Source organism: Arvicola amphibius, chromosome 3 (assembly GCF_903992535.2).
Source record: "Arvicola amphibius chromosome 3, mArvAmp1.2, whole genome shotgun sequence".
Lineage (NCBI taxonomy): Eukaryota > Metazoa > Chordata > Mammalia > Rodentia > Cricetidae > Arvicola > Arvicola amphibius.
In genome coordinates this window covers 56,026-80,951 of record NC_052049.1, presented here as the reverse complement: position 1 = coordinate 80,951, position 24,926 = coordinate 56,026, and the positions used below count along the sequence as shown (strand labels likewise).

The 24,926-nt window shown below is 40.8% G+C and overlaps 1 protein-coding gene and 1 non-coding gene across 3 annotated transcripts in view; both read right to left on the bottom strand.

The window, feature by feature from the left end:
- Nucleotides 1-2,247: 2,247 nt before the first annotated feature.
- The window catches only part of Sdha (succinate dehydrogenase complex flavoprotein subunit A), a 28,336-nt gene continuing 5,657 nt past the window's right edge, over nt 2,248-24,926 (bottom strand). For both annotated transcript variants that reach the window (XM_038321981.1, XM_038321982.1), the window contains exons 3-15: nt 21,862-22,023; nt 19,275-19,418; nt 18,784-18,948; nt 16,896-17,044; nt 13,568-13,692; nt 11,393-11,561; nt 10,277-10,472; nt 9,413-9,584; nt 6,831-6,949; nt 5,647-5,758; nt 5,330-5,460; nt 3,252-3,365; nt 2,248-2,612 (exon numbers count right to left, since the gene is read on the bottom strand). In XM_038321981.1, the coding sequence (XP_038177909.1) occupies nt 2,526-2,612; nt 3,252-3,365; nt 5,330-5,460; nt 5,647-5,758; nt 6,831-6,949; nt 9,413-9,584; nt 10,277-10,472; nt 11,393-11,561; nt 13,568-13,692; nt 16,896-17,044; nt 18,784-18,948; nt 19,275-19,418; nt 21,862-22,023 (1,845 nt within the window). In that variant the 3' untranslated portion in view covers nt 2,248-2,525. The remainder of the gene's footprint in view (nt 2,613-3,251; nt 3,366-5,329; nt 5,461-5,646; nt 5,759-6,830; nt 6,950-9,412; nt 9,585-10,276; nt 10,473-11,392; nt 11,562-13,567; nt 13,693-16,895; nt 17,045-18,783; nt 18,949-19,274; nt 19,419-21,861; nt 22,024-24,926) is intronic.
- On the bottom strand, nt 22,589-22,719 carry LOC119810936. The gene has a single exon (XR_005284872.1). It is a non-coding gene; the product is annotated as a small nucleolar RNA SNORA33 (small nucleolar RNA).

Genomic DNA, 24,926 nt, shown 5'->3' with positions numbered 1-24,926 from the left:
AGCTTGAGCTCTGAAATTATAGGTATGCACCACCACGCCCTGCTTATCCTATCTGAAGTTTCATCCTGCCCTCTAACTAGATTATGAAAAATATGAGCTCTCCTTCCATTATTCTGAAGACTCAATTTTAAAGCTCAGTTCATTTCTTTAGAGTCCTAGAGCTGTTGGGTCAAAGAGCAAATGCCTAAGTAGTCTTGTTAGCTATTGCCGAATTTTCTTTTACTTTTTAAAGATTTAATTATGTATACAACATTCTGCCTCCATGCATGTATACACACCAGAACTCATTATAGATTACTGTGGGCTATAATGTGGTTGCTGGGAATTGAACTCAGAACCTTTAGAAGAGTAGGCAGTGCTCTTAACCTCTGAGCCATCTCTCTAGACCATCAAATTCTCTTCTACCATAGATGTAATGCCCTGCACTCCCATCAGTCATTAACAAGAGTTCTTTTATACCATCAGTTTACACGGTATGTAGGACAACAAACTTCAGGATGTTTACCAATTCTATAGGTGAGGAATTTTCTTTTCCTTAGTGTTTTCTAAATACAGGGTTTTGGCTGGCTTCAACATGTGGCAACCCTTCTGTGTCAGCTTCTCAAGTGCTGGGTTTATAGGCAAGCAGCACCATGTCTGGCTTTGAGAAATTATTAGTGTAGCTTTTCTATACCTTCAGTTATTTTTTAAGTATTTGAGGTATACCTAGAAAAAAATATAATCAGCACATAAAACTTTTCTTCTAATCTTTGGGACCATCTCCTTCTTCAATTCTGCACAGAACTACTGATCTGCTGTTATATATTAGATTGCAGTTTCTAGACCTCAAGTGGAATCAGTGTACCTTCTGACTTGCTATCATCATCAGTAACACTGGGATTCATCCATAATGCTGTGTACGTCAACAGCCTATCCCTTTCTCATAGTGATGAGCACTGTGTGGATACAATACAATCATCTTTCCTTTCATATCAAAGCCACTTTTCTGTGGCTACTTTCTGTAATGGTCACAAAGCTTCTAGGTTGTTTTCAGTGGCTAGATTTCTATCAACTTTCTTTTATGTCTGGTTTGACAACCCCAATATCAAGCTTTAGTGTCCACATAAGTATGCACTATGCTAGTTTCATTCCCTTGGTTATGATAAAACACCTTGATCAAAAGAAACTTTGAGAAAGGGTTAATGTTGCAGAATGTTACTTTAAGTTGTGTTACTTTTGTTTATGCTTTGGAACATTTGTTTAATGATGCAAAGATGTGACTAAATAAAATTCACCTGCAATCTGGAGGCTGAGTCAGCAACTAGCTGATAAGAAGTTGTAGGGAGGAGTGAGGCAGGAGTAAGGATAGGTGGGGCTGGCAGGCAGAGAAGATAAAAGGAGAAATGAGGAGCACAATGAGCAACAAGAGAAAAGGACACCAGGGGTCAGCCACCCAACAAGCCACACAGTAAGATACAGAAATAAGAGAAAGAAGTAAAGAAAGGTATACAGAAATAGAGAAAGATAAAAGCCTAGAGGCAAAAGGTAGTTGGGACAATTTAAGTAAAGAAAAGCTGGCAAGAAACAAGCCAAGCTAAGACTAGGCATTCATAAGTAACAATAAGCTTCCACGCATGTGATTTATTTGGGAGCTGGGTGGTGGGCCCCTTAAAAAAGCAAATGGAGTAAAACCTGACACAATAGGTTTATTTGACTTAAAACTTCTGGTTAAAGTCCTTCATTTCATGGGTCAGAGCAGGAACTTGAAGCAACTAGTTACATCCACAGTGAAAAACAGAGCAATGAATATATACAGTCCAGGATCCATTGCCTAGGGTGTGACGGTGCCCATAGTGGGCTGTCTTCCCATATCAATGAGCATAATGAAGACAATCCCTCAAAGACATGCCCACAGGACAATCAAATTGGAGCAGTCCTTCACCAAGACTCTTCTCCTAGGTGATGCTAGATTGCGTCAAGCTGACAAAGCTAACTAGCACATACCCCCTCACATATATATGAATGTATGCATGTACCTCTCCCACCAGGAACCTACTAACCAAGGCACTAGCTCTATACTTACCACATTCAAAACTTTCTTTCCAATTATTAAGGGCCCACCCTACTTCTCAATTTTATTTAGCATTACATCCTAACATTCTCCAAAGTCTAGTTTAGTATATAGCCCAAGAAACCTGATACTTGAAAAACATAACAGCTGGGGCTAGATAGGGAAGAAAATTACATTTCCTATTTCAGACAAATAGATAAACCTAAAACCAAATAAATGATTTTATTTGGAAATAAAGAATGCTCGTTTGTATTTTATTTAAGAGTTATGCCAGTTTTATCACTACACAAAAATAAAGGGACAAAGTCTGGTGCAGTTGTGCCTCATATCAAGTACTAGCAAGCTGTTGCGCAATACTCTATGAAGTGACTCCTTCTTCATGAGAGTAGAATTTTAACAAGACAGGTAAGACATGAAAACCTATGTAAGCAATGACATATAATCAAATAAGCTGGCCCTGTAGCTGCCAGGTTTATCAGTAGGAACGGATAGCAGGGGGTACGGTGGCACAGTCAGCTTCATTCAAGGTCTTGTCAATGACAGGTCTGTACTCCAAAGCAACCTTGGAGAAAAGGGTCAGGGTGAATCAAAGCATGAAAATTTACATAATTTCTTCTGTGCTTCTGTAAAATTAATCCATCAAAATACATTTATAAGCACAAGAACCTTAAGACAAAGGAGCTGGTAACTCCTCCTACCCTATGGCTCTCTACAGTCTATGCTAACCTCCAACTCAAGCTCCCCCCAGCTTAGCCTCCTGCTATGAGGTGAACAGCTGCCTCTGCATGACATTCTGCTTAAGTGAATGAGTCCAAGCAGCCATGAACTTTCTGAAACTAGGAGAAAAAAATAAATCTTTAATCCTTTGTTATTTATAATCAGGTGTTTCATTACAGTGATGTAAATGTACTAATAATTAGTCATCACTTCTTCCTTATCCCAGGCCTCAGACATCTTGTCATTGCTTAGGACTGTTTATCTGGTATGGAAGATGAGAGCTGGCCCTGTACTAAAGGTCCCCCTGAACCACCCAGGCATTTGGATTCTGCTTCCAGAAAGAAGCATGACTCTTATTCTATTTGGTGATATCTCAGATCTGTTAACAGCTGGTTTAAAACTAGGCTGTTTCCCAAACTGGTCAACCATTAAAGGCCAACTAGAGTGGCTCAGCTCACCCCTGGGCTGATGCATGCCCACATACCTTCCCAGTCTTGATGTCCACATATGAGAGGGTGTGTTTCCTCCAGTGTTCCTCAAATGGCCTCTTCTGCTGTCCCTCGATGGGCTTGGAGTAATCATATTCATCAACCCGCACCTGAGGTAAAAAAACATACCTCATCTGTCACCACAGAGCAACATCAGAAAACATGGAAAATATTAACAAATGCACAGAAGACAGCCCAGAAGGTGGGCACCTTGGCAAAGAAAGGGGTTTGGAGCCAGGAGTACAAGTATAGAACCACCATTTCTGCATTTTCTCTTACAACTCTGTAGATAGAAATTGGAATTAAATATCATCTATGCAACTTTTCCTTTGGCTCCATACACTGAGATTTCCTCAACTTTTCTCTTTAGCATTTTTAAGTTAAATGGGATTTTTTTTTTTTTGGAGACTGAGTCTCTCTACATAGCTCTAGCTGTCTTAAAACTTACTGTGTAGGCCAGGCAAGCCTCAAACTCACAGAGATCCACCTGCCTCTGCCTCCCAAGTGCTAAGATTAGGCATGCACCACCACACCCAGATTAATTTAGCTGTTTTCTTTTGGGGGGGGGGGATTGGGGAGTTGTTTTTGTTTTTTGAGGCAGGGTTTCTCTCTGTTTTTGGAGCCTGTCCTGGAACTAGCTCTTGTAGATCAGGCTGGTCTCGAACTCACAGAGATCCTCCGCCTGCCTCAGTCTCCCGACTGCTGGGATTAAAGGCGTGCACCACCACCGCCTGGCTAATTTAGCTGTTTTCTAAGTTTAACATTTATACTGAAGAAAGTTTGTCAGTACACTGACTGCTAACAAAGAAAACTTTGCATGTAGGTGTAAGTTAGATGAGCAAGTGACTCTTCAAATAAAAACCAAGATCAGACACCTTGTTGTTTTTACTGAAAACAAGTAGGGAGGAGTGGCAGGTAGGAGGTTCCTTACGTGAGCCAAAGGGCTAAAGCACAGTCCTAGTTATACACTAACTATAGCATACGCCTGCCAAGAATGCGCAGAATCTGCTTCAAATCTCCAAAGCCTTATTTATCTCAGCTCCTAACAGTTACTGGGGGTATGCTTGCTCATGTTTCTTTTTCATCTACTTGATCATTGCAGGTTAAATCAATACATGCTCATAGCAAATGAAAACTTCTACTTGCTCACTTTCCTATTTACTCACCATCCTACACCGTCCAGAACTTGTGTACTCATCATGGGAAATATTCCTGAACTTGGAGCTACACCCAAGCTTCTCCTTGTGCTTTCTACCATCACATGTAGAATCCAACATGTGTGCTCTTTTATGCTTTCTGTATAGAAGCCATTTTTAGGGCAGATCTCTAAATCCTTTCCACAGTCTGTTGGGATGGGAGCAGCAGGCTGCTTCCCGCCACCTGGCTCCCTGCCGCCAGCTAGCTTTACCAAAAATAATTAAACGGCTCGGGAGGCAGAGGCAGGCGGATCTCTGTGAGTTCGAGGCCAGCCTGGTCTACAAGAGCTAGTTCCAGGACAGGCTCCAAAGCCACAGAGAAATCCTGTCTCAAAAAAATCAATCAATCAATCAATAAATAAATAAATAAATAAACGGAAACTGTATTCTTTTAAACACTGCCTGGCCCATTAGTTTTAGCCTCTTATTGGCTAATTCTCACATCTTGCTTTAACCCATATTTAATAATCTGTGTAGCACCACGAGGTGGTGGCTTACCAGGAAAGATCTTAAACTGCATCTGTCTCAGAGAGGAGAGGCATGGTGACTGCCTGAGGCATCTGCCTCACCAATCTCAGGATGTGTCTGAGCTAGTGACTCATGCACAGTCTAATTGATTATGGTCACTGAATGCACTTTACCCTTAGCCCTATTAAGAACCAGGTCTGTTCTGCTGCATAGATGCTGAATGGGCTGACGCAAAGCAAGAAAAAGGTGCGAGGTTCTGAGAGTGAGAATAAGAATAAAAATACTGGAGGAAAAGGTGTTTTCCTAGATTCACTGTTGGGAAAAATAAAATGGAACAGAGAAAGTGAGTAGGAATGAATAGAACCAGTTGGGAAAATGTCAGGTCACTGTGAGATATCTTGAAAACATACTTTATAATCTTCCCTGGCATGAGCTCCCCGTGATTCCTTCCGTGCCTCGGCACCATATATGGTCTGCAGTGCGCATAGCATCAGGTTCTGCAGCTCCAGGGTCTCCACCAGGTCTGTATTCCAGACCATTCCTGAGGACACACAAAAATCCATGAGAGACAGATAGGATCCAGTCATGTAGGTACTCTGGACTTAACTAGCAACATATGTCTGTGGGGGAAAAACCAGCTGCATAGCATGGAATAAGGTAATGGGAAACAGGATAGACACCAGCTTAGCCCCCCAAAGCAGTGTCCCCTCAGAAAAGGCTGACTCACCTCTGTCAAATGTCTTTAGATGCTTCAGTTCTCCATAGAGCTGGCTAATTTTTTCACAGCCTTCTTGCAATACACTTCCCACACGGAATACTGCAGCATGATTCTGCATCGACTATCATAAGATACCATTATAAACTTTTAATGCACAGAAAAAGACAGGCAAAATGCTTAGATCTTTAGTTTTTTTTGAAATTTTATATATTTACACATTTTAAATAAAGTAGGAAATTTAGACTATGAGTTAAATTTAAACTTAATTTTTTTTCCTGGAGAAAGGGTCTTATACGCATGTGATCCTTCTACCATAATCTCCCAGATATGCCACTTTACCTTGGTAATAATAAAATTTTGATTAAACTTAAAACATGTTTCTAGCCAAGTATTGGTGGTGCATGCCTTTAATTCCAACACTTGGAAGGCAGAGGTAGGCTGATCTCTGTGAGTTTGAGAACAGCCTGGTCTACAGAGCAAGTTCCAGGACAGGCTCCAAAGTTAGAGAGAAACTCTGTCTTGAAAAAACAAACAAAATCAAACCAAGCCAAAACAAAACCCTATGTTTCTATGTGCTCCATTATGTATCTCACAACAAATCTGTATATATATAAAAATATTATAATTATTTTACTTCTCTGGCAGCATTTCCAGAACACAACAGTCCCAGAGTCCAAGTGGGCTAATAGTGGTGGGTGTAGTGGGAGATCGTGAAGTTAAAAGGAAACCAGGGCCTGAGAACCCTTGTGGCCAGGCACTTCCGCACTGTCTAGTCCCTCGACTAGAGGTGAGCTCCTACACACCTCACTCTCCTCACTTTCTGATTCTGTTCTGGTAGAGTTCAGCCTGAGGATCTCGCTCTCTCTCAGCTGAGGACGCTCAATAAAGTGATACAACCAGGTCAGGGCCACGCTGGCGCCCACGTGACCCGGGACTCGGGCTCTGATGTTCTTCCCCTTCCTACTGGCTGCAAGACACATGGCGAGCAGTACTGCTCTTAGGATGAACGTCAAGCTCATATACAGGAGTGCCAGAGAAAGCCAAGTCCCCATGCTAAAGTTGATGCTTATTTTTGCCCTGAACTAAGAACTCCAATGTTCTACGTGGAAAGAAACACATTTAACGCTGATTACTTTTATACTCTGATTTGGAAAAATGAGAAACAGGGTGGCTTTGGTTCTGTCTACTCCTACCTTCTGCATGCTCAGGCGTAGTTCTGATGTTCGTATGCTTCCATCAGCAAATCTTAACTTGTCAAGATTCATAACTGACTCTTCTCCAGCATTTGCTTTAATTGAAGGAACTTTATCTCCTTAAAAGAAAGCCATAGTTTAACTTCAGAATCACTTAGGGAGAGAAAAAAAAAAGAGATTTGAATACCACTCGGATTACACCATAGCCATTCCAGGAGTCTGGAAAGCATAGAAGTAATCTGAATCAACAGAGTCTTGGCACCAACATAAGGTATAAGATATTGACCTAGAGTCAATTGTTTTTTTGTTTTCGAGACAGTGAATCTCTGTGTAATAGCTCTAGCTGTCTTGGAACTCACTCTGTAGACCAGGCTGGCCTCAAGTCACAGAGATCCACCTGCCTTGCTTCCCAAGTGCTGGTATTAGAGGCGTTGGCCATTTCCAGAGTCAATTTTTAAGAACATATACAGAAACAAAGATATTGCAACACAGTAGATAACCATTTTTGAAAATAAGAGACCTATATGTAATCAGAATTGTTACTCTAGTAAGGAAACTGGATACCCTTGAGGTAGTGAAGGGTCACTGTCACACTTTTTCTCATGACAGGATAAACAGATAGCTATCCTGTGTGTCTTGACTCTCCTGTTCTCTCAACAAGCCCTCAAGATCATGACTTTCAGGTAGGGGTACAACTTAGAAGTAGAGTACTGTTTAGCGTTGGTAAGGCCCCAGGATTGATCCCCTGTACTACACTGTCCCCTACAAAAGTTAAAGAAACTCCTCTACGTAAAACAAAACAAAACAAAACAAAAAAGTTCTGAGGTATTTAAAAAGTTGTTTTAGGTGGCATCAACAGCCACCTAAAGGATGTGACTAGTTCATTCCCTACTTCTTTCTCTTTTATGTCTTGAGATAATCTACACAGTCCAAATCGGACTTGAACTAACAATCTTCTTACCTCAGCCTTTTACATATCCAAATTACAGGTGTGTGCGTGCCTAGCTCCTTTTTAGTGTTTAAAAAAATAATCACTCAGCAAAACTGACTTTTCTCATGGTGCACATTTTTACAAATTTCAACATACTATAAAAAGGATTCCATACACTTATACTTTAGAAATATTAGGACATTACCATCTGGGGGAAAATATTACAAACCTCTTCATTTTTAAAATTAAAGAAATACTGAATTTGCTGCCTTTTGATGTTTTCGGTTTTAGTCATTTTAGTAGGGTTTTTCAGATTTTGGCAAACAGAATTGTATGTAAGTACAACCAGCACTAGGACAGCCTAGCAACTATAATCTGTTTCTTTCTTACAGTTGGCTATTTCCAGAATTAAAATCACATGTACAGCCTTCTGAGTCTTACTCTAAGTACCCTGTCTGAGATGTTGCTGAGAGTACATTTGTTACTTTCATCACTTAGTTTAAATATGTATTTGCAGAACCTTTGCTTTTATAAAACATTTTTTTTCCCTCATTCTCAAAGCAGATACTTGTATCTCTACTTTACTCTAGGAGAAGTGATTTTAATCTTCACTGCTAAGGACAAGGCTACCAAAAGGCTACTTTTGGTGTCAGAGAAGATACTCTGAACGCTGCCTGTGCAGCTAGCTAGCACTAAGGACCAGAAATCGTTTTCATATTCAAGATTATACTGTGGCATGACTAGAAGTGTGGAGAGGCAATAATTTACCAGTGAGGCAAGAATGTGCTGGTTTCTGTATCACTACTATTCATCTATAAAACACCCACTCTATATAAACTGTACAATGGACATCCACAATTAACAAGAGGACAGAGTAATAGACGGAACAGGGAGTCTCCATCCTTTTCCTCATGAGATGCCCTCTCACACCACTATTCTGAGCAAATAGACAAAACCGCTACCAAGAAGGCTCCTTGGGGGTTGGAACGCTGGTAACCTTCTGGTTCTAGTCTGTACAAGCAGAAATATACTCCAACACAAGGCACATTTTTCTTTTACTTGTTGTTTAAAGCTACCATAAGAAGACATCAACTGAAATTCAATTCTATTCCTGAGGGGTAGGGGCTTATGTCATCCCTCTATTCATAAATTTCCACTATATCTTGTTTTTAAAACAGGCTAACATTTTTCTATAATTACCAAGAAGCTACAGATTTATTTTTACTATAAAAAATTTCACTACAAAAATAATTTATAACAGGTAAATAATATATAATCAATTTCCCCTCAAAATACCAATTTCTTAGTAGTGTCTTTTGAGGATACATTGACTGTTTAAAAAGCAACCAAGCCATACATGATGGCATATACAGCACTCAGGAAGCAGAGGCAGTTGGATCTCTCTGAGGTCAAGGTCAGTCTGGCTGATATGTGTGCATTCTGGGCACACAGTGAAACCAAATAGCTTTAAAAAAAAATCATGTCTTTTAAAAAAAAGTGACCCAAATCCCTTACTTTCTTGACTATTAATACTACACAATCTGTTTCTATAGGAAAAAGCAGATTTCCTCTATGATCACTAAGCAAATTTCCAGCAATAAAGACTAAGCAGTCTCCTAAAATAGCTTGAGGGCTTGAAGAGAGTACTTACCAGGCCTGCAAGATTCTGCAATGCTCAGGGCACAGGCTCGGCCAAAGACTACGAGGTCCAATAGGGAATTTGCTCCAAGCCGGTTGGCACCATGCACTGAAGCACAGGCCGCCTCCCCACAGGCATACAGGCCAGGCACAATCTGATCCTGTCCATTCACATGCTTCAGCACCTGCAGGAATGTATTCAGATGAGGCATCAAAAATACCTATGGCTCCATGTGCCTGCTTCCCTATCACAGTTCCCATACCTAAGGCAGAAAAAGCAAAGACTGCATTTTCCGTATCTCACTCTTTTCAGTATACCCTCAGTTATCCTTTTGCTCCTGAACCCTTGGTGTTTGTTACGAGCAGGTCAAAGATGATCCAGGTTCCTCAGTCTCAGGCACCACCTGATTTGACTATGGAAAGTGGCAGCTGATAGAACATTAAAGCAAAGAGAAAAACTGGGGATCATCTGTGAAGTGGGGTAGTAATCTCTACCTTTTGTCCTGACAGGAGTTCAAAGCAGAAGGACCAGTTGATGAGCATTTGTGAACTGCTCATAACCCAAGTACCAACTGTATATACAGTCCACTAATTGATAAGGTCACTGTGAAAGTATCAGGTTATATAGAAAAGCAATTATAAAATGGAAAAGGTGTACAGTATTATAGCTATGGGGAATTAACATTCTAATGGTTATTGCCAAATAGATGCAAACCCAAGAACATAATCTAGCCTATTGCTGCCTAGCAAAAATGGCATTTCATAATTTATATTAAAAAAACAAAACACACTGCACTTTTGGAAGGAAAAATGTGTTCTTGCTTCTATGCCTCTAAGCACTAAAAAGATCTTTGTGAAGTGGGCTTGTCATCATCACCTGCCCCTTGTAGTTAGTGGGAATCCCACCCATGTTGTAATGCACAGTGGGGAGGACAGGGATGGGCTCCTTAGTGACATCCACACCAGCGAAGATCATGGCTGTCTCTGAAATCCCAGGCAGACGTGTAGCCAGCTGCTCAGGGGGCAGATGGTGCAACTGCAGGTAGACGTGATCTTTCTCGGGACCACAGCCTCTGCAAATATAACACTGTAACATGAGGCAAAGAACGGTAAGAGCCAACTAAAATCTCTGAAGTATATGAGCCTGAACAATCTTGGATCTTGAGGAAAATTTCAACTTCATCCATGGTCAGTGATTCATTAATTCTTTTTACTTCAAGTATTTTTTTTTGGTTTTTCGAGACAGGGTTTCTCTGTGGCTTTGGAGCCTGTCCTGGAACTAGCTCTTGTAGACCAGGCTGGTCTCGAACTCACAGAGATCCACCTGCCTCTGCCTCCCAAGTGCTGGGATTAAAGGCGTGCGCCACCACTGCCCGGCTACTTCAAGTATTTTTTAATCACCCACAGTATGTCAGAACGATTCTGTGCAGGAACACAAGAATAGAAACCTATACTCACCAAAGTCATATTTTCATCTTGGGTACCATGATTTCCTATGTTTTTCTTGGTAAATATGTTAGAAAGTCTCCCATAACCACCAGACTCCCCTGTTACTAAGTAACAGGGCCCCCGCATTAAGGAACTCTGGGAGCCTCAACTGATTTCACCAAAAGACAAGCGACACACAGCCCTACAGGTTACCTGACAAGACACATGCAGATATTGATTAAAACAACGTAACTCCCAAGGCTCATGAGTATTAGCTGAGTGTGTGAATCTCATTCTCATACCGTGGGAGCCTATGATATATTTACTCTTACACACACACTGATGTGAAGAAGATTCTCAAAATGTAGGTCTTTAGGAAAATATCACAAACTGACAGATGTTAGCCAGAAAATAATGGGATAGCTTTATTCTTGTAGGTAGGTGCAGGGGTTCCTGTCTGCAAAGATAAACTGCTAAAATACACAGATGTGACCTAATGGCTACCAAAGAGAAAAGGACACAAATTAGTCCTACTACATTCATATATCCCTGGAGGATCACAAACCTTCCTTCACGGATCTCCAGAGTCATGGATCGAGATACAACATCTCTGGATGCCAGGTCCTTGGCAACAGGGGCATATCTCTCCATAAACCTTTCACCTTGACTGTTGATGAGAATACCTCCCTCTCCACGGCATCCTTCTGTGATGAGACAGCCAGCGCCATATATACCTGTAAAAATACAGGTGATTAAATGCTTATAAATGAATGATGATTAGGTAGCTATTTCAAATGGCTAAATCCTTTTTTAGAAAACATTTTTTTAAGCCAGGCTGTGGTGGCGCATGCCTTTAATGGGAGGCAGAGGCAGGCGGATCTCTGTGAGTTCGAGGCCAGCCTGGTCTACAAGAACTAGTTCCAGGATAGGCTCTAAAGCTACACAGAGAAACCCTGTCTCGGGGGAAAAATGGGGGGGGATACAAAGAGCATTAAACTCAATAAGAAAAATCAAGTAGGAGGTATGTGTGTGACAAGCAGCAGTGAACACTAGAAAGCACAACAGATCCAGGAAAAGGAGCTCACCCATAAGGTTCTAACCCATATCTGAATAAACATCATGTCTGTAGACTTAATTTTTAAAATAAACCTTTAAATCAAGAAATGTGGTAACAAGTTTAAGCAGGAATAAACCAGCTTGGAGAATTTCTATCTAAATTACCAAATTACCCAAACAGCAAAACTGAAAATTATTTTAGTGGTTAATGTTTATGTTTGTACCAATTCTAAACATTTACTCATTTAAGTTCTAGGATGGTCCCAGGTTATAAGCCTATCCTCAGAGACAAGAAAGTTGAAGCTTAGTAACTCACCTAAGACACAGAGCTATTAAAAGGCAGAGCCCAAATTCAAATTTGAGGATCATGTAGTCTGGGTTCTTAATATAACTATGTCCCTCAAAGTAAAGAATAACAAGGAACATCAAAAACTGAATTTTAGGGGCTGGAGAGATGGCTCAGAGGTTAAGAGCATTGCCTGCTCTTCCAAAGGTTATGAGTTCAATTCCCAGCAACCACATGGTGGCTCACAACCATCTGTAATGGGGTCTGGTGCCCTCTTCTGGCGTGTGGGCATACACACAGACAGAATATTGTATACATAATAAATAAATAAATATTAAAAAAAAAACAAAAAAACCTGAATTTTAACAGAAGAGGCTAAATAAGTGTTATTATAAAGCTAAAATTATCTTTCATACGCCAAAAGGATTACATGCTCTAAAGGTGAGAGCGTAAGTTCTTACACCTGCTTTTCACTTTTCATAGCTTCAGAACATCTCTGGGCTAGTTTATTTCTTATATATTGTGAAGGCAGCATAAAAAATTGGAATTCTAAACACAGTATATGACAGGAAATCCAGAGGCTCAGTAGACACTGGACAAAAATTGTAGGAAGAAGACTAACACATTTATTTTTCATTATCTATCTCTGTCCATTTCTCTCCTCTGACTGAACGCTCTGACAGTCAGCGAGAGCTAATTTCTCCTACAACTAGCTCTTTCCCCGCTTCTAAATCCAAACCCTCACTGTGGTAATATTTTGTTCATGCTGTAACAAATAAAGCTTGCCTGAAGGTTAAGAGTGAAGAGCTAAGCCCCTAGTTAGTCACAGAGGTCAGACAGTGGTGGCACACACCTTTAATCCCAGCACTCAGGAGACAGAGGAAGACAGACCTCTGTGAGTTCAAGGCCACCCTGGGCTACACGTGAATCTGTCTGAAAAAGAAACAGCTCACACAAATCCCTGTACTAGGGAGGTGGAGACAAGAATGATGTGGCTGGGTGGAGAGTTGGATGTAAGGTGGGAGGAGACAGGAGCTAAAGACAGTCTGACACATTCAGTCTGAGAGCTCATACAGACAGAATCGCCCATTTGGTCTAATCATCGGTAGAGGTAAGAACTCTAGTGGCCGGCTGCTCTGCTTCTCCAATCCTTCAGCTTTCACTCACTGGTAGCTCATCCCTAACTTTGGCATCAGGTAGAGTCTGATTTGTTCTAACTGCACAGCCCTCTAACAATGGGTGCCTGAAACCACATCTACTATGAAATGCCTTTATGGAACCAGGAGAAAACTCCTCTTGAGCACTCAAAACAGAAGAAGCGCACCACAGCACACTGAATAGGTATTGGATGTTTATAAAACACAGAAGAGTCCAGAGCCAGACAGGTACCCATCCTACCTGTGGGGTGGAACTGAACAAACTCTAAGTCTTGGCAAGGCAAGCCAGCCCTGGTGACCATGGCTGTACCATCCCCTGTGCTGGTATGGGCAGATGTGCAGCTGAAGTAGGTCCGTCCATAGCCCCTGAAAACAGAAAACAGTGACTATAAGCATCACTCAACACCAAACCGTTTCTTATGACATCAAAAAATATATAATGTAGCTTCTGGGGCACCAACCTCTAAAAACCCCTTGCCTGTACTCTGACCTATGCATGTATATACACGGCACACAATACTGGGAAGCCACATCTGTGACGCTGCTAACATGATGGATGGAAGTTGGGAGACAGAGAATGGGAATTTTATAATTATTTTCGTATTTGGTACTCTGTTTTATTTAAACTTCAAAGAATTTTCCTGATAAGAATATATTACTTTTACAATGAAAAAAATTTTAAGTATTTATTGATTTGTTATTTCTTCCCCAGTCTTATTGCTTATTTATAAGCTGTCTATATGATCTGATAAATGTATATTAGGAACCAATTTCCACAATTTCATTAAGATATCCATAACCTTACATAATTATCTTTTCTTTGTGGTGTTGATCATTACTGTACCCAACACGCTATCCATCAGGTTTCAGAAACTGCTCATCTCATGACTCAAACTGTTCTTGTCTGAATAAAGATGTCCCTCGTAGGCTCCTGTGCTGAAAAGGCTTGGTCCACGGCTAGTTGCATTATTTGGGAGATTGAAAACTTAAGGACATGGAACCTAACTAGAGGAAGTAGATCTTTGGGGTATGTCCTTAGACTATATACAATCCTGGATTAATGTCTTTCACTCTTTGCCAAATCACATACTAGTCACTAAAATATCCTGCTTACACACATGAATCCACGTCCCCATGCACTGAACCTGCTGAAAGCCAAAATAAACCTTTTTTGGCATAAACTGTATTTGGTCACAGTGACAGTCTGGTTAATACCTGCTGTAGGAATTCCTACCATCAGTAGTCTCTAAATTACCCGCCCACTTGGGTGTGGCCTCATACTATAAAGGCCAATGTAAATCACAATTTTGGCTTCTCCTTTTCCAGTTGCGGGATTTCTGGTTTTTGTTCCCCGGGATTTCTGGTTGTTTTTCCCCGTTCCAGCAGAGGACTGTGATCTATGACTCTACCCCTAATAAATAACCCTCTATTATACTCAATTCTGAGCTAGTGTGGTATTTCTTTTAAGCATCCTTCTTCAAATATAATCCCGTATCTTGGCCACTGTGAATAATACCACAGCAAACATTTGCACTGATGATAGATTCATCATGTGATTATGTTGTCTTTATTCGCTTTACATATGCGGCCATGGGGGGACTGCTGCACCATGTGAGTTTCACTCTTAGGGTATCTTTTTTTAATGGTGTAAGTTTGATGTGCATGCATGTCTATGGGTGTTTGCAGGCCTGATGTTCACACTGGGTATCTTTCTTGATTGCTCTCTATTTTATTGAAGCAAAATCTCTTAACTAAGCCAAGAGCTAGTCAGTCCGTGCTCAGGAATCCCAACTCTAACTCTTAAATCATGAATTACAGACAAGGCCACACTTACTCAGCTTTATGTTGTTCTAGGCATCCAAGGTCTGATTCTCATGTGTGGGTGGAAATACTTGTCTACTAAGCCACTTCCTCAGTCTTCTTTAGATTCTGGGGAACCTTCACAATGACTACCGATTTATACTCCTAATAGTTTTTAGACTTTTGGGTCACTTTTCTCTGTATTCTTTTTAATTAAGATATATTTTATTTATGTGTATGTTTCTGTGTGAATTATGCAACATGTGTGCCAATGCCCAAAGAAGTTACGAGTCTTCTGAAGCGAGTGGCGGGACCAGATGTCAGGTCCTCTGCAAGAGTAGCAGCACTTAATTCTGAGCCATCTCCCCAGGCCATTGTTTTGGTTAAATATACACTTATATAACATTATATAATAATAATAATAATAATAATATTGAGCGTATATGGTAAGTGTGGGCATAGGGATTGCCATGGCACATGTGTGGGAAGTCTGTTCTGTTCTACTATAAGTTCGAGAGATGGAACTCAGGTAGACTATCACACTTGTGTGGTAACTACTTTTACTCAGTATGCTGTTCTGAATAAAAATGGCCCTCATGGGCTCATATATTTGAATGCTTGGTCCCCAGTTGGTGGAATAGTTTGAAAAGGATTAGGTGTACCAGTTGGGGTGTGCTTTGATATTTAAAAGACTCTGGACTCTTCTCTGCCTCATGGTAGTGGATCAAGATTAAACATTTAGCGACTCCTTTATTTAGCCATCATGGACTCTAGACCTCTGAAATTGGAGGTCATACTTAACACTTTCTTTAAAAAGTTGGTAATGGTGTTTTATCAAGCAATAGAAGAGTAACTAAGACAGCTGGCCAGTTGGGCAGTGCATGCCTTTAACCCCAGCACTTGGGAGGAAGAAGTAGGCAAATCTTTGTGAGTTTGAGGCCAGCCTGGTCTACAGAGCAAGTGCCAGGACAGGCTTCAAAGCTACAGAGAAGAAAACCTGTCTCGAAAAACCAAAAAAAAAAAAAAAAGGAAGGTGGCCTTCTTCATCAACACATTATTATTTTATTTGTATCCTTCCATTAACCATCCTCACAAGTACGGCTGTTACTTGAACTCCTCAGATGTTTAATGGTGCTGAGCACCTTTTATAAACCTGCTGACCATGTGTATCCCCCCAACCCTGGGAAAAACACTTATTCAGGGTCTATAAGTTCTATAAGTTATTTAAACTTTCTTTTCTTTCTTTCTTTTTTTTTTGGAGAGGGTAGTGGTGGCGGTGGCGGTAATGGAGACTGAATCCAGGACCACATGCATTCTAGACAAGCAAATACTACACAACTGAGATAGGCCCTCAGCTCTTAATTTTTAAAATGGTAAAAAATAAGTCATATCAAGTGAAATTTACTTATTCTCATCATGCAAACAGATAGTATTTCTTGATTCGAAGAATCATTATACATAGTAAACAAGAAAGCAGGAATGTTTATCTGAAAATGCCATGTGACTCTCTAGGCTTATTCTTTATGTAAGAACAGGCAGGGTAAGCTTCATAATCTCCAATTTTGTCCTATAATGCTCAGAGAACACGTATATTGTGATGAAGGTAACAAGGCGGGGAGTTAGGAGGTGATATAATGGCCCATCTCGGACCCACTGTTCTCAGTTAGTTTTAAGAAAAAAGCAAACAAACCCTCCCCCTAAATGCTGAACTCAATTTTTCTATAAGAAATTAAATACAGTAAACAAACAAACAAAAATTCAGATCCTACCCAGTAGCAATAACAGTGTTCTTTGCTCTTATTCGGTGTATGGACCCATCTTCTATGCACAGTGCAATTACACCACGGCACTCCCCACTTTCCATCAAAAGATCCAAAGCAAAGTACTCCACAAAATAGCTGGTGTCATATCGCAGAGACTGAAAGAAAAGAGTCCACATTTCAAATTGTTAATTAAGATTAAACAAACAGCACTCAAAACATGAGTGGTTAAACCATGAAAACAGTTTGAAGGACTTGATCTAGCCCTGTTAACAAATGAAGGAAGTTTCAAGAATACTAGGGTTTGTAATGAAGTTACACGTGCTTATATTCACATCAATACTGACAGCAGTACAAAGCACAAAAAGCTACCCTAGGTTCAGCAGTATATGCACAACAAAAAATGCAGAGACTAGAATGTGAAAGGCCCTGGGTTGCTCATATTTTAGTAACACCACTCTTAGTCTTACAAAAGCTTAGGAAGCACTCTAGGCTCTCCAGTGGCTCTACGTAATACTGAACGCCTCTCAAGAATTTGGAACCCTCAATGAGGTCCATGGGCCACAGAGTCATGACCCAGAAAAGCTGCTAGCTACACGTGGCCATGTGATTAATAATATTAATAAAAAAAATCTAGCTCAGTACAGATCAACCACATCTGTACCTGCAGTGGCCACATGAGGTTGGTAGTAAGCAGACAGGTCAGCCCATTTCCATGCACATAGGGGAGTCAGCCCTGGACAATGCCACCCAGAGTGGATCTGATAGTCCTGATGGTGAATCCAAGGAGCTTTAAAGAGCTTAGACAAACTCTCAAAACAACCACAGAACAATCACAAACTGTACATTTTTTTCAGTGTATTCAGCCTAAAGGAAGCTACTGATGTTCTAATATTTTCATGCTAACTGTCACTACTTTCTGAAAACAGAGTTCAGATTGTTGATTATCTGGACATGCCAGAGCAGACTGACTATCTAGTGTACTGGTTCTTAACCTTCCTAATGTTGCAACCCTTAAATACAGTCCTCATGTTGTGGTGACCCCCAATCAAAACATTATATTTTTGCTACTTCATAATTGTAATTTAGCTACTGTAATGAATCATAATGTGAATATATATTTTCCAATGGTCTTCTGTGGTTCGTGACCCATAGGTTGAGAACCACTGATCTAGTGGCTCCTGTCCCTCAAGACTTCATCCAGTTTAACTGGTTTTAAAAGATATCAGTAAGTTCAGGAACACAGAGCTGACAAAAGCATTCTGAAATATGTCCTTTCTTCTTGGCATGTGACGGATCACAAATGCAAGCTGGTAAGCAATGACTACCAATTCAACGTTCCAAAACAGACACAAGGAATAACACTGCTTTAAAGACAGCTTTTCACAATACCTGCTTAATACTTCATACTAATAATTACTTAGGACACATTATTATTTGCATTAGTTTTTGTCAATTGGGCACAGGCTAGAATCATTAAAGAGGGAACCTCAACTGAGAAAATGTTCCCACCAGACTGGATGGGAGGCAAGCCGGTGGGGCCCCAGCCCATTGTGGGTGGTGTCATGCCTGTGTAAGTGGTCCAGGAGTGTATAAAAAAGCAGGCTTAGCAAGCCACAGGGAATGAGTCATTAAGCAGTATTCCTCCAAGGGTTCCACAGAGGTCTCTGCCTCAAGTTCTTGCCCTGACTTCCCTTCATAATGAACTATAATTATAGTAAAATAAATCCTTTCCTTCCTAAATTGATTTTGGTTATTCTTTGTCACAGCAATCAAAGTAGAATACTATTGTCATGATTTTTTTTTTTTTTAAAGTAACCCATGGAGCAACTGCCTCCTGTCTTATGCCATGCCCACTATCAACCCTAACCTTCCTTTACAACCAAGTCAGCCTCACCCTTCCATACAAGGTGTGCAAGAGTGAATGGCCTGTTCGATCAGCCACACAGCAGCACCGATGAGCCTGCCCGCCTTTCCCAAACTTGAGGCTCTGTCCACCAAACGCACGCTGATAAATCTTCCCATCTTCAGTTCTGCTAAATGGCATACCATAATTTTCTAGCTGTGAAACACAAAACAAGCAAAAATATGTTAGTTTAAACAAGTACAAATATTCATGGTTAATTTGCACCAAACCTGAAATCTAAACCTTCCATACTACCATATTCTTTGAAAACATTGACAATTTGGGAAAGGAAAATCTTGTTGAACGAACTGAATACTTACAGAAAAAACTTCCTTACTACCAGGGATGGGACCCTAGAGCTCTACTGTGCTGGGCATGAACTCTCTCCAAGAGCCAAATCCCTAACCCTTCTTTTTACACTGGTGCTTTTGTAACATAAGCAGAGCACATGCATAATGAACCAAACGTTCCCTTTCAGTTACCTCGACCACGGAGGCAGGGGCTTGCTCCGTCATGTAATGGATGGCATCCTGATCCCCCAGCCAGTCAGATCCTTTCACGGTGTCGTAGAAATGCCACCTCCAGTTGTCCTCTTCCATGTTTCCAAGAGCAGCATTGATGCCTCCCTGGGAAAACCATGCCAATTGTTTACGTGCTCGAACTGAGAGACCCCAACAGCCTCTGCAGCCCATCTTCTCACTGAGATCTGATTTAGAGAAAGTCAACTCCTTATATTGCGACTCTTTATGAGGGTTAAGGAATAGCAAGGCAGACCCCAAGTCATGAAACTTCCCCTGACTACATGGACTAGACAGGTGGCTTAATCTGTATCTGTGATGGGGATGTTGCCTGATCTCCATGCTTATAAAGACTGCAAAAGGTCCTTACACCTTATCTATTGCTTATCTGACAGATATAGGCACTCAACAAGTCTGTCTAGAAATTTTATGATAAAACGTTCTCAATGGTACTTGAATGTGAATTAATGAATTCCCTATCACGTAATGTGCTCCTCATTCAGTCAGATACTCATGTTCTCTGGTTTCCTCATCTGTGATGTGAGTATCACTCTTATCTTACCCCTCAGAATCGCAAAATATGGCAACACTGGGGCAAATCTCTTTCCTTCTTTCACATTTTATTTCTTTTTTTTTTGGAAAAAAGAGTTTTACTATGTAATCCTTACTATCTTGGAACTTTCTTTGTAGACTGGGAGGCTGGCCTTGAACTCAGAGATTCTCTGCCTGTTTCTGCTTCCTTTGGTGCTCAGATCAAAGGCGTGTGCCACCACACACAGCCTCCAATTTGTATTTCAGTTCACTCCTTTTAGATAAGATTGTTTCTCAACGGTTCGTATATTGCAGGGAGACACAATCCACAGTGTAATGGTATTAAAAGATGGTGGAACCTTTGAGAATATGTTAGGTTTTGGGGGACGTGTACCCTTGAGAAGAATTAAAGAAGTTTTTACTGAACCTTAGTTAGTTTCTGTATATGTTCCTGCAAAAAAAGCAACACTAACCCCTCCCATTTTCTAGTTTCCTGTCTGGCCTGATGACTTCTTCCTCTCATAAGAGCTCATAATGCAAACTACCATGTTATGTTGTAGGTAAGGGAGTCCACACTGAAGACCAAATGCATAGGGCTACCCAATTTTTGGACATTAAAAATTTTTTTTATATGGTACCAAACATTGGACATTGTTTTATAGCAAAGGGAAATAAATTCACACATCTTATTTCCTTCTCTTCTTCCCAATAGCTATTCAGTAAGTTTTGAGCAGCTGATCTAAGCTGAATTCCTTCCCTTCTCACTATTGCTGTGCCTTGGTATTTCCAGTTATGGTATCTTTCAGTTTGGATGAGTCACTAGGAAGAACTAAGAACCAGTAACTGAATAAACATTACAGTTACTTTATTTTCTTTTTTATCTAACACCTCCAACTGTAAAGCCAAGATGATCCTGATAACAAACTTTAAGTCACACACTTGTACAAGATTTAACAGCTACTTTGAAAAAAAAAATGTGTAACCAATAATAGCCATCACTGTACTGCTACCTGAAAACCAGGGCCACAAATGCTGGTCCTCTGAGAGCTCTCAAATCTTTTGAAACCTCTACAACTACATACAGTCTTACTCTACCCCCAGCTAATTCTCCTTAACAACCAGTAGTCAAATTTCTCCTTTCTCCTATTCTGTTACTACTAACAAGACACTACAACTTCTGTTCAGGTATCCTAGCCCCTGGAAGCCATTGAACTTTGCTGTTGGCTTAGAAAAAAACACTCCAGATAATAGGAAAGATAGTCAAACATGAATATGCTAACCATATATTAGAGATCCTAGAATAAAAATTATTGTAATTTTTCTCAATCTGAGAGCATCAAAGGCCAATATTTTCCCATTCTTCACATCCATGCTATCAAAGCTCAGTGTAATACACATTTAGCAAAGTACTATAGTGTGGATTTTGAAAGTCCCCCCAAAGGCACATGTGCTAAAGGAGCCAATGTGCTATTGATAGATGGAAGAACTTTTAGGAGGCAGGGCCTAAGGGAAAGAATTTAAGTCACTGGACATGCCCTTGAAGGTGACAGCACCCCTTCTTCTCCCCCCCCCCTTTACTTCCTGGCTGCCCTGAGATGAGGCAAGCAGTATTTTCTACCACATGCCCCTTCAGTGATATAATATGCTGCCATAGGCCCAAAAAGCACATCCAAATGATCATAGCCAACAATCTCTGAAAACATAAACCAAAATAAGTCTCTCTTCCTTTTAAGTTTATTATCTCAGGTATTCGTCTCGGTGATTAAGAAAAGCTGACTAAACTTAAGATCTGGCCTATGCAAACATTTTATACCAGGAAGAACTATGGAGGAAATGAAAGAGGGATGGGGAAACAGATAGAAGGCAGGAGAGCTGGAAAAGACCCACATGTGAGAACAAAAATAAGGTGCTGAGGAAGAGACTGTAAGCACTGGCTGTGGCTGGAGCTTCATGAGAAGGCTCCAGAATTAGTCTTAGGGAAGGAGCAGTGCTATGCATTGAATGAGAGCTTTTTTCTTACCTGTGCTGCAACAGTATGTGACCGGGTAGGAAAGAGCTTTGTAAGACATGCAGTATTAAACCCTGCCTCAGAAAGGCCAAATGCAGCTCGCAAGCCTGCCCCTCCAGCGCCTACCACCACGGCATCAAATTCATGATCCACAACTGGGTACTGAGTAGAAATCTGAAAAGGAAATTCAGCTTTCCATTACATATTCAACTTTATAAAACATTATGGCTATAATTACAAAATAATCAAAGAGAAGAACAGTTGCTGTACACAGACAGCCTCAATCCTGTTCTGGGATGAGTACGTATTCTTGGTGTTGAAGTGTGTGTGGTAGAACAAAGGAACAGCAATCAGATTTTATGGACGAAAGGTTTGTTCCCTCTACCCCCCCAAATTAATTACATTTATTCATTTATGATTTGCAGGCATTGTACTGGGTGGTTTTGTCTGCCAACTTGACATAAGCTACAGTGATCGGAGGAAGGAGCCTCAGCTGAGGAAATGCCTCCTTGAGATCCAGCTATAAGGCTTTTTCTCAATTAGTGATCAATGTGGGAGGGTCCAGTCCATGGTGGGTGGTGCCATCCCTGGGCTGCTGGTCCTGGGTTCTATAAAAAGGCAGACTGAGGATGCCAGTGGACGCAAGTCAGTATGCAGGTCCTCTCCAAGGACTCTGCATCAGCTCCTACTTCCAGGATCCTGCTCTGTTTTTTGTTTTGTTTTGTTTTGTTTTGTTTTTTACTGTAGCCATTTTCAAGGACCTTAAGGACTTCAGCTGTCCTTAAGGCTCGTAACATGGCATCACTATTGCCCGCCTTTTTTAAGTATCTGCAGAAGCACATGGAGATAAGTAGATTAATTGGCTGGCTCCTGCTCTGTTTTCCTGTCCTGCCTTCCTTCAGTGATGAAGTATAAGCCTAATAAACCCTTTCGTCCCCAATTTGCTCTCTGGTCATGGCATTTCATTGCAGCAATAGGCACACCAAGACAGACATCTTGCTCAAGCTGGCTCAAAATTCATCATCTTCCTGTCTCTGCTTCCCAACACCTAGCTTTAAAAAACAAAAACAAACAAACAAAAAACAAAGTGTTTTTGAGATCACTTAAAATTACTAAGATTCCAGTCTTTCTATTCTGCTATCAAAACAAGGAAGTATGAGAGCAGAAGAAAGTATCAATACAATGAGCTCTACTAATATCTTTTTCTCAATGTTTTTACTCCTGTCCAAGACAATATCTATTTATTTATAGAGTATTAACCACACAGAGACAATGTTTCTCCACCTGTGTGTACAAGTCCCTCTTGAATACATTGCTTTTGTTTAAATCAGCACATTTCAGTTTTCCTGGGTGCAGATCACAACTGCATTTCAGGCCTGTATTTAGGGGCAGGGTCTGTGTGGGCAGATTTATCACAGAGAAACTGTCAAGCAGTATTCTCTAACTCCTGCTAGCTCATATGATAAGAACTGGTAAGCAACGTTCAGATTTAAAAAAAAAAAAAAAAAAAAAAAAAAAAAAAACAAAAATAGAAAGCAGAACAGGTTAAATACAAAGGAATTTCAACTCCAGTAGCTAGCAGTCTTACACTGTTCATCACAGCATATACAATGTATTTTTTTATATTGTCAGTTTACTTGCATTTAGAGTTTAGATAAAGATTTGCCAGCAAAAATGTATCTATCTATGTAAACACTTTTATAAGTATTGCACTATACATATTTGAGAACACAATTAATACCAAAGAAATCCTTTTATTTTTAAAAGTTCCCTCTCCCTCCTGTCCTCCCCATCTTCTCCCCAATCTACTCCTCAGAGAGGATGAGGCTTCCCATAGGGAGTCAACAAAGTCTGTCACATTACTTGAGGCAGGACCAAGGCCCTCCCTCCTGTATCTAGGCTGAGCAAGGTATCCCCTCCAAAGGGAATGGGCTCCAAAGAGCCAATTCATGCACTAGGGATTAAATACTGGTTCCACTGCTAGTGGTCCCACAAATGGCCCAAGCCACACAATCGTCACCCACATTCAGAGGACTTAATTCAGTCTTATCCAGGCCCAAGGTATCTATCAGTCCCACTAGCTCGGGTCAACTGTTTCTGTGGATTTCCCCACCATGATCTCGGCCCCTTTGGTCATAATATCTCCCTCTCCAGGAGTTTGGTCCAGAGCTGTGGATCTCTGCATCTGCGTCCATCAGTTGCTGGATGTAGGTTCTATGATGACAATTAAGGTAGTCATCAATCTGATTACGGGGAAGGGCATTTTAGGTCCCTCTCCACTATTGCTTAGGATCTTAGCTGGGGTCATCTTTGGGAATTCGTGGGAATTTCCCTAGTGTCTGGTTTCTCACTAACCCCATAATGCTATCTCTTTTCTTGCTCGCCCTCTGTCCTTCACCCAAATCGATCTTCCCAATCCCTCAAGTTCTCCTCCCTACTCCCCTTCACCCCTTTTCCTCTTACCATGCCCCTACCACCCTCCCCTGTCCCCCAACGCTGCTATGTTACTTAAGAGATCTTGTCTACTGCCCCTTCCTGGGACTGGGGGCGGGGGGTAGGGAGAGTCCAAGTATGTAGGGTTCTCCTTGTTTCCTGTCTTCTCTGGGGTTGTGGACTATATGCTGGTTATCTTTTGCTTTGTCTAACATTCACTTATGAGTGAGTACATACCATGTTCATCTTTCTGTGTCTGGGTTACCTCACTCAGGATGTTTTTTTTTTTCTAGTTCCATCCATTTGCTTGCAAATTTCAAGATGTCATTGTTTTTTTTTACCACTGAGTAGTACTCCATTGTGTAAATGTACCACATTTTCTCTATCCATTCTTTGGTTGAGGGGCATCTAGGTTGTTTCCAGGTTCTGATTATTCCGAATAATGCTGCTATGAACATAGCCGAGCAAAAGTTCTTGTGGTATGGGTCTGCATCCTCTGGGTATATGCCCAAGAGTGGTATTGCTGGGTCCTGAGGTAGGTTGACTGCCAATACTGATATAAAAAGTGGCTGTACAAGTTTGCACTCCCACCAGCAATGGAGGAGTGTTTACCTTACTCCACATCCCCTCCAACATAGGCTATC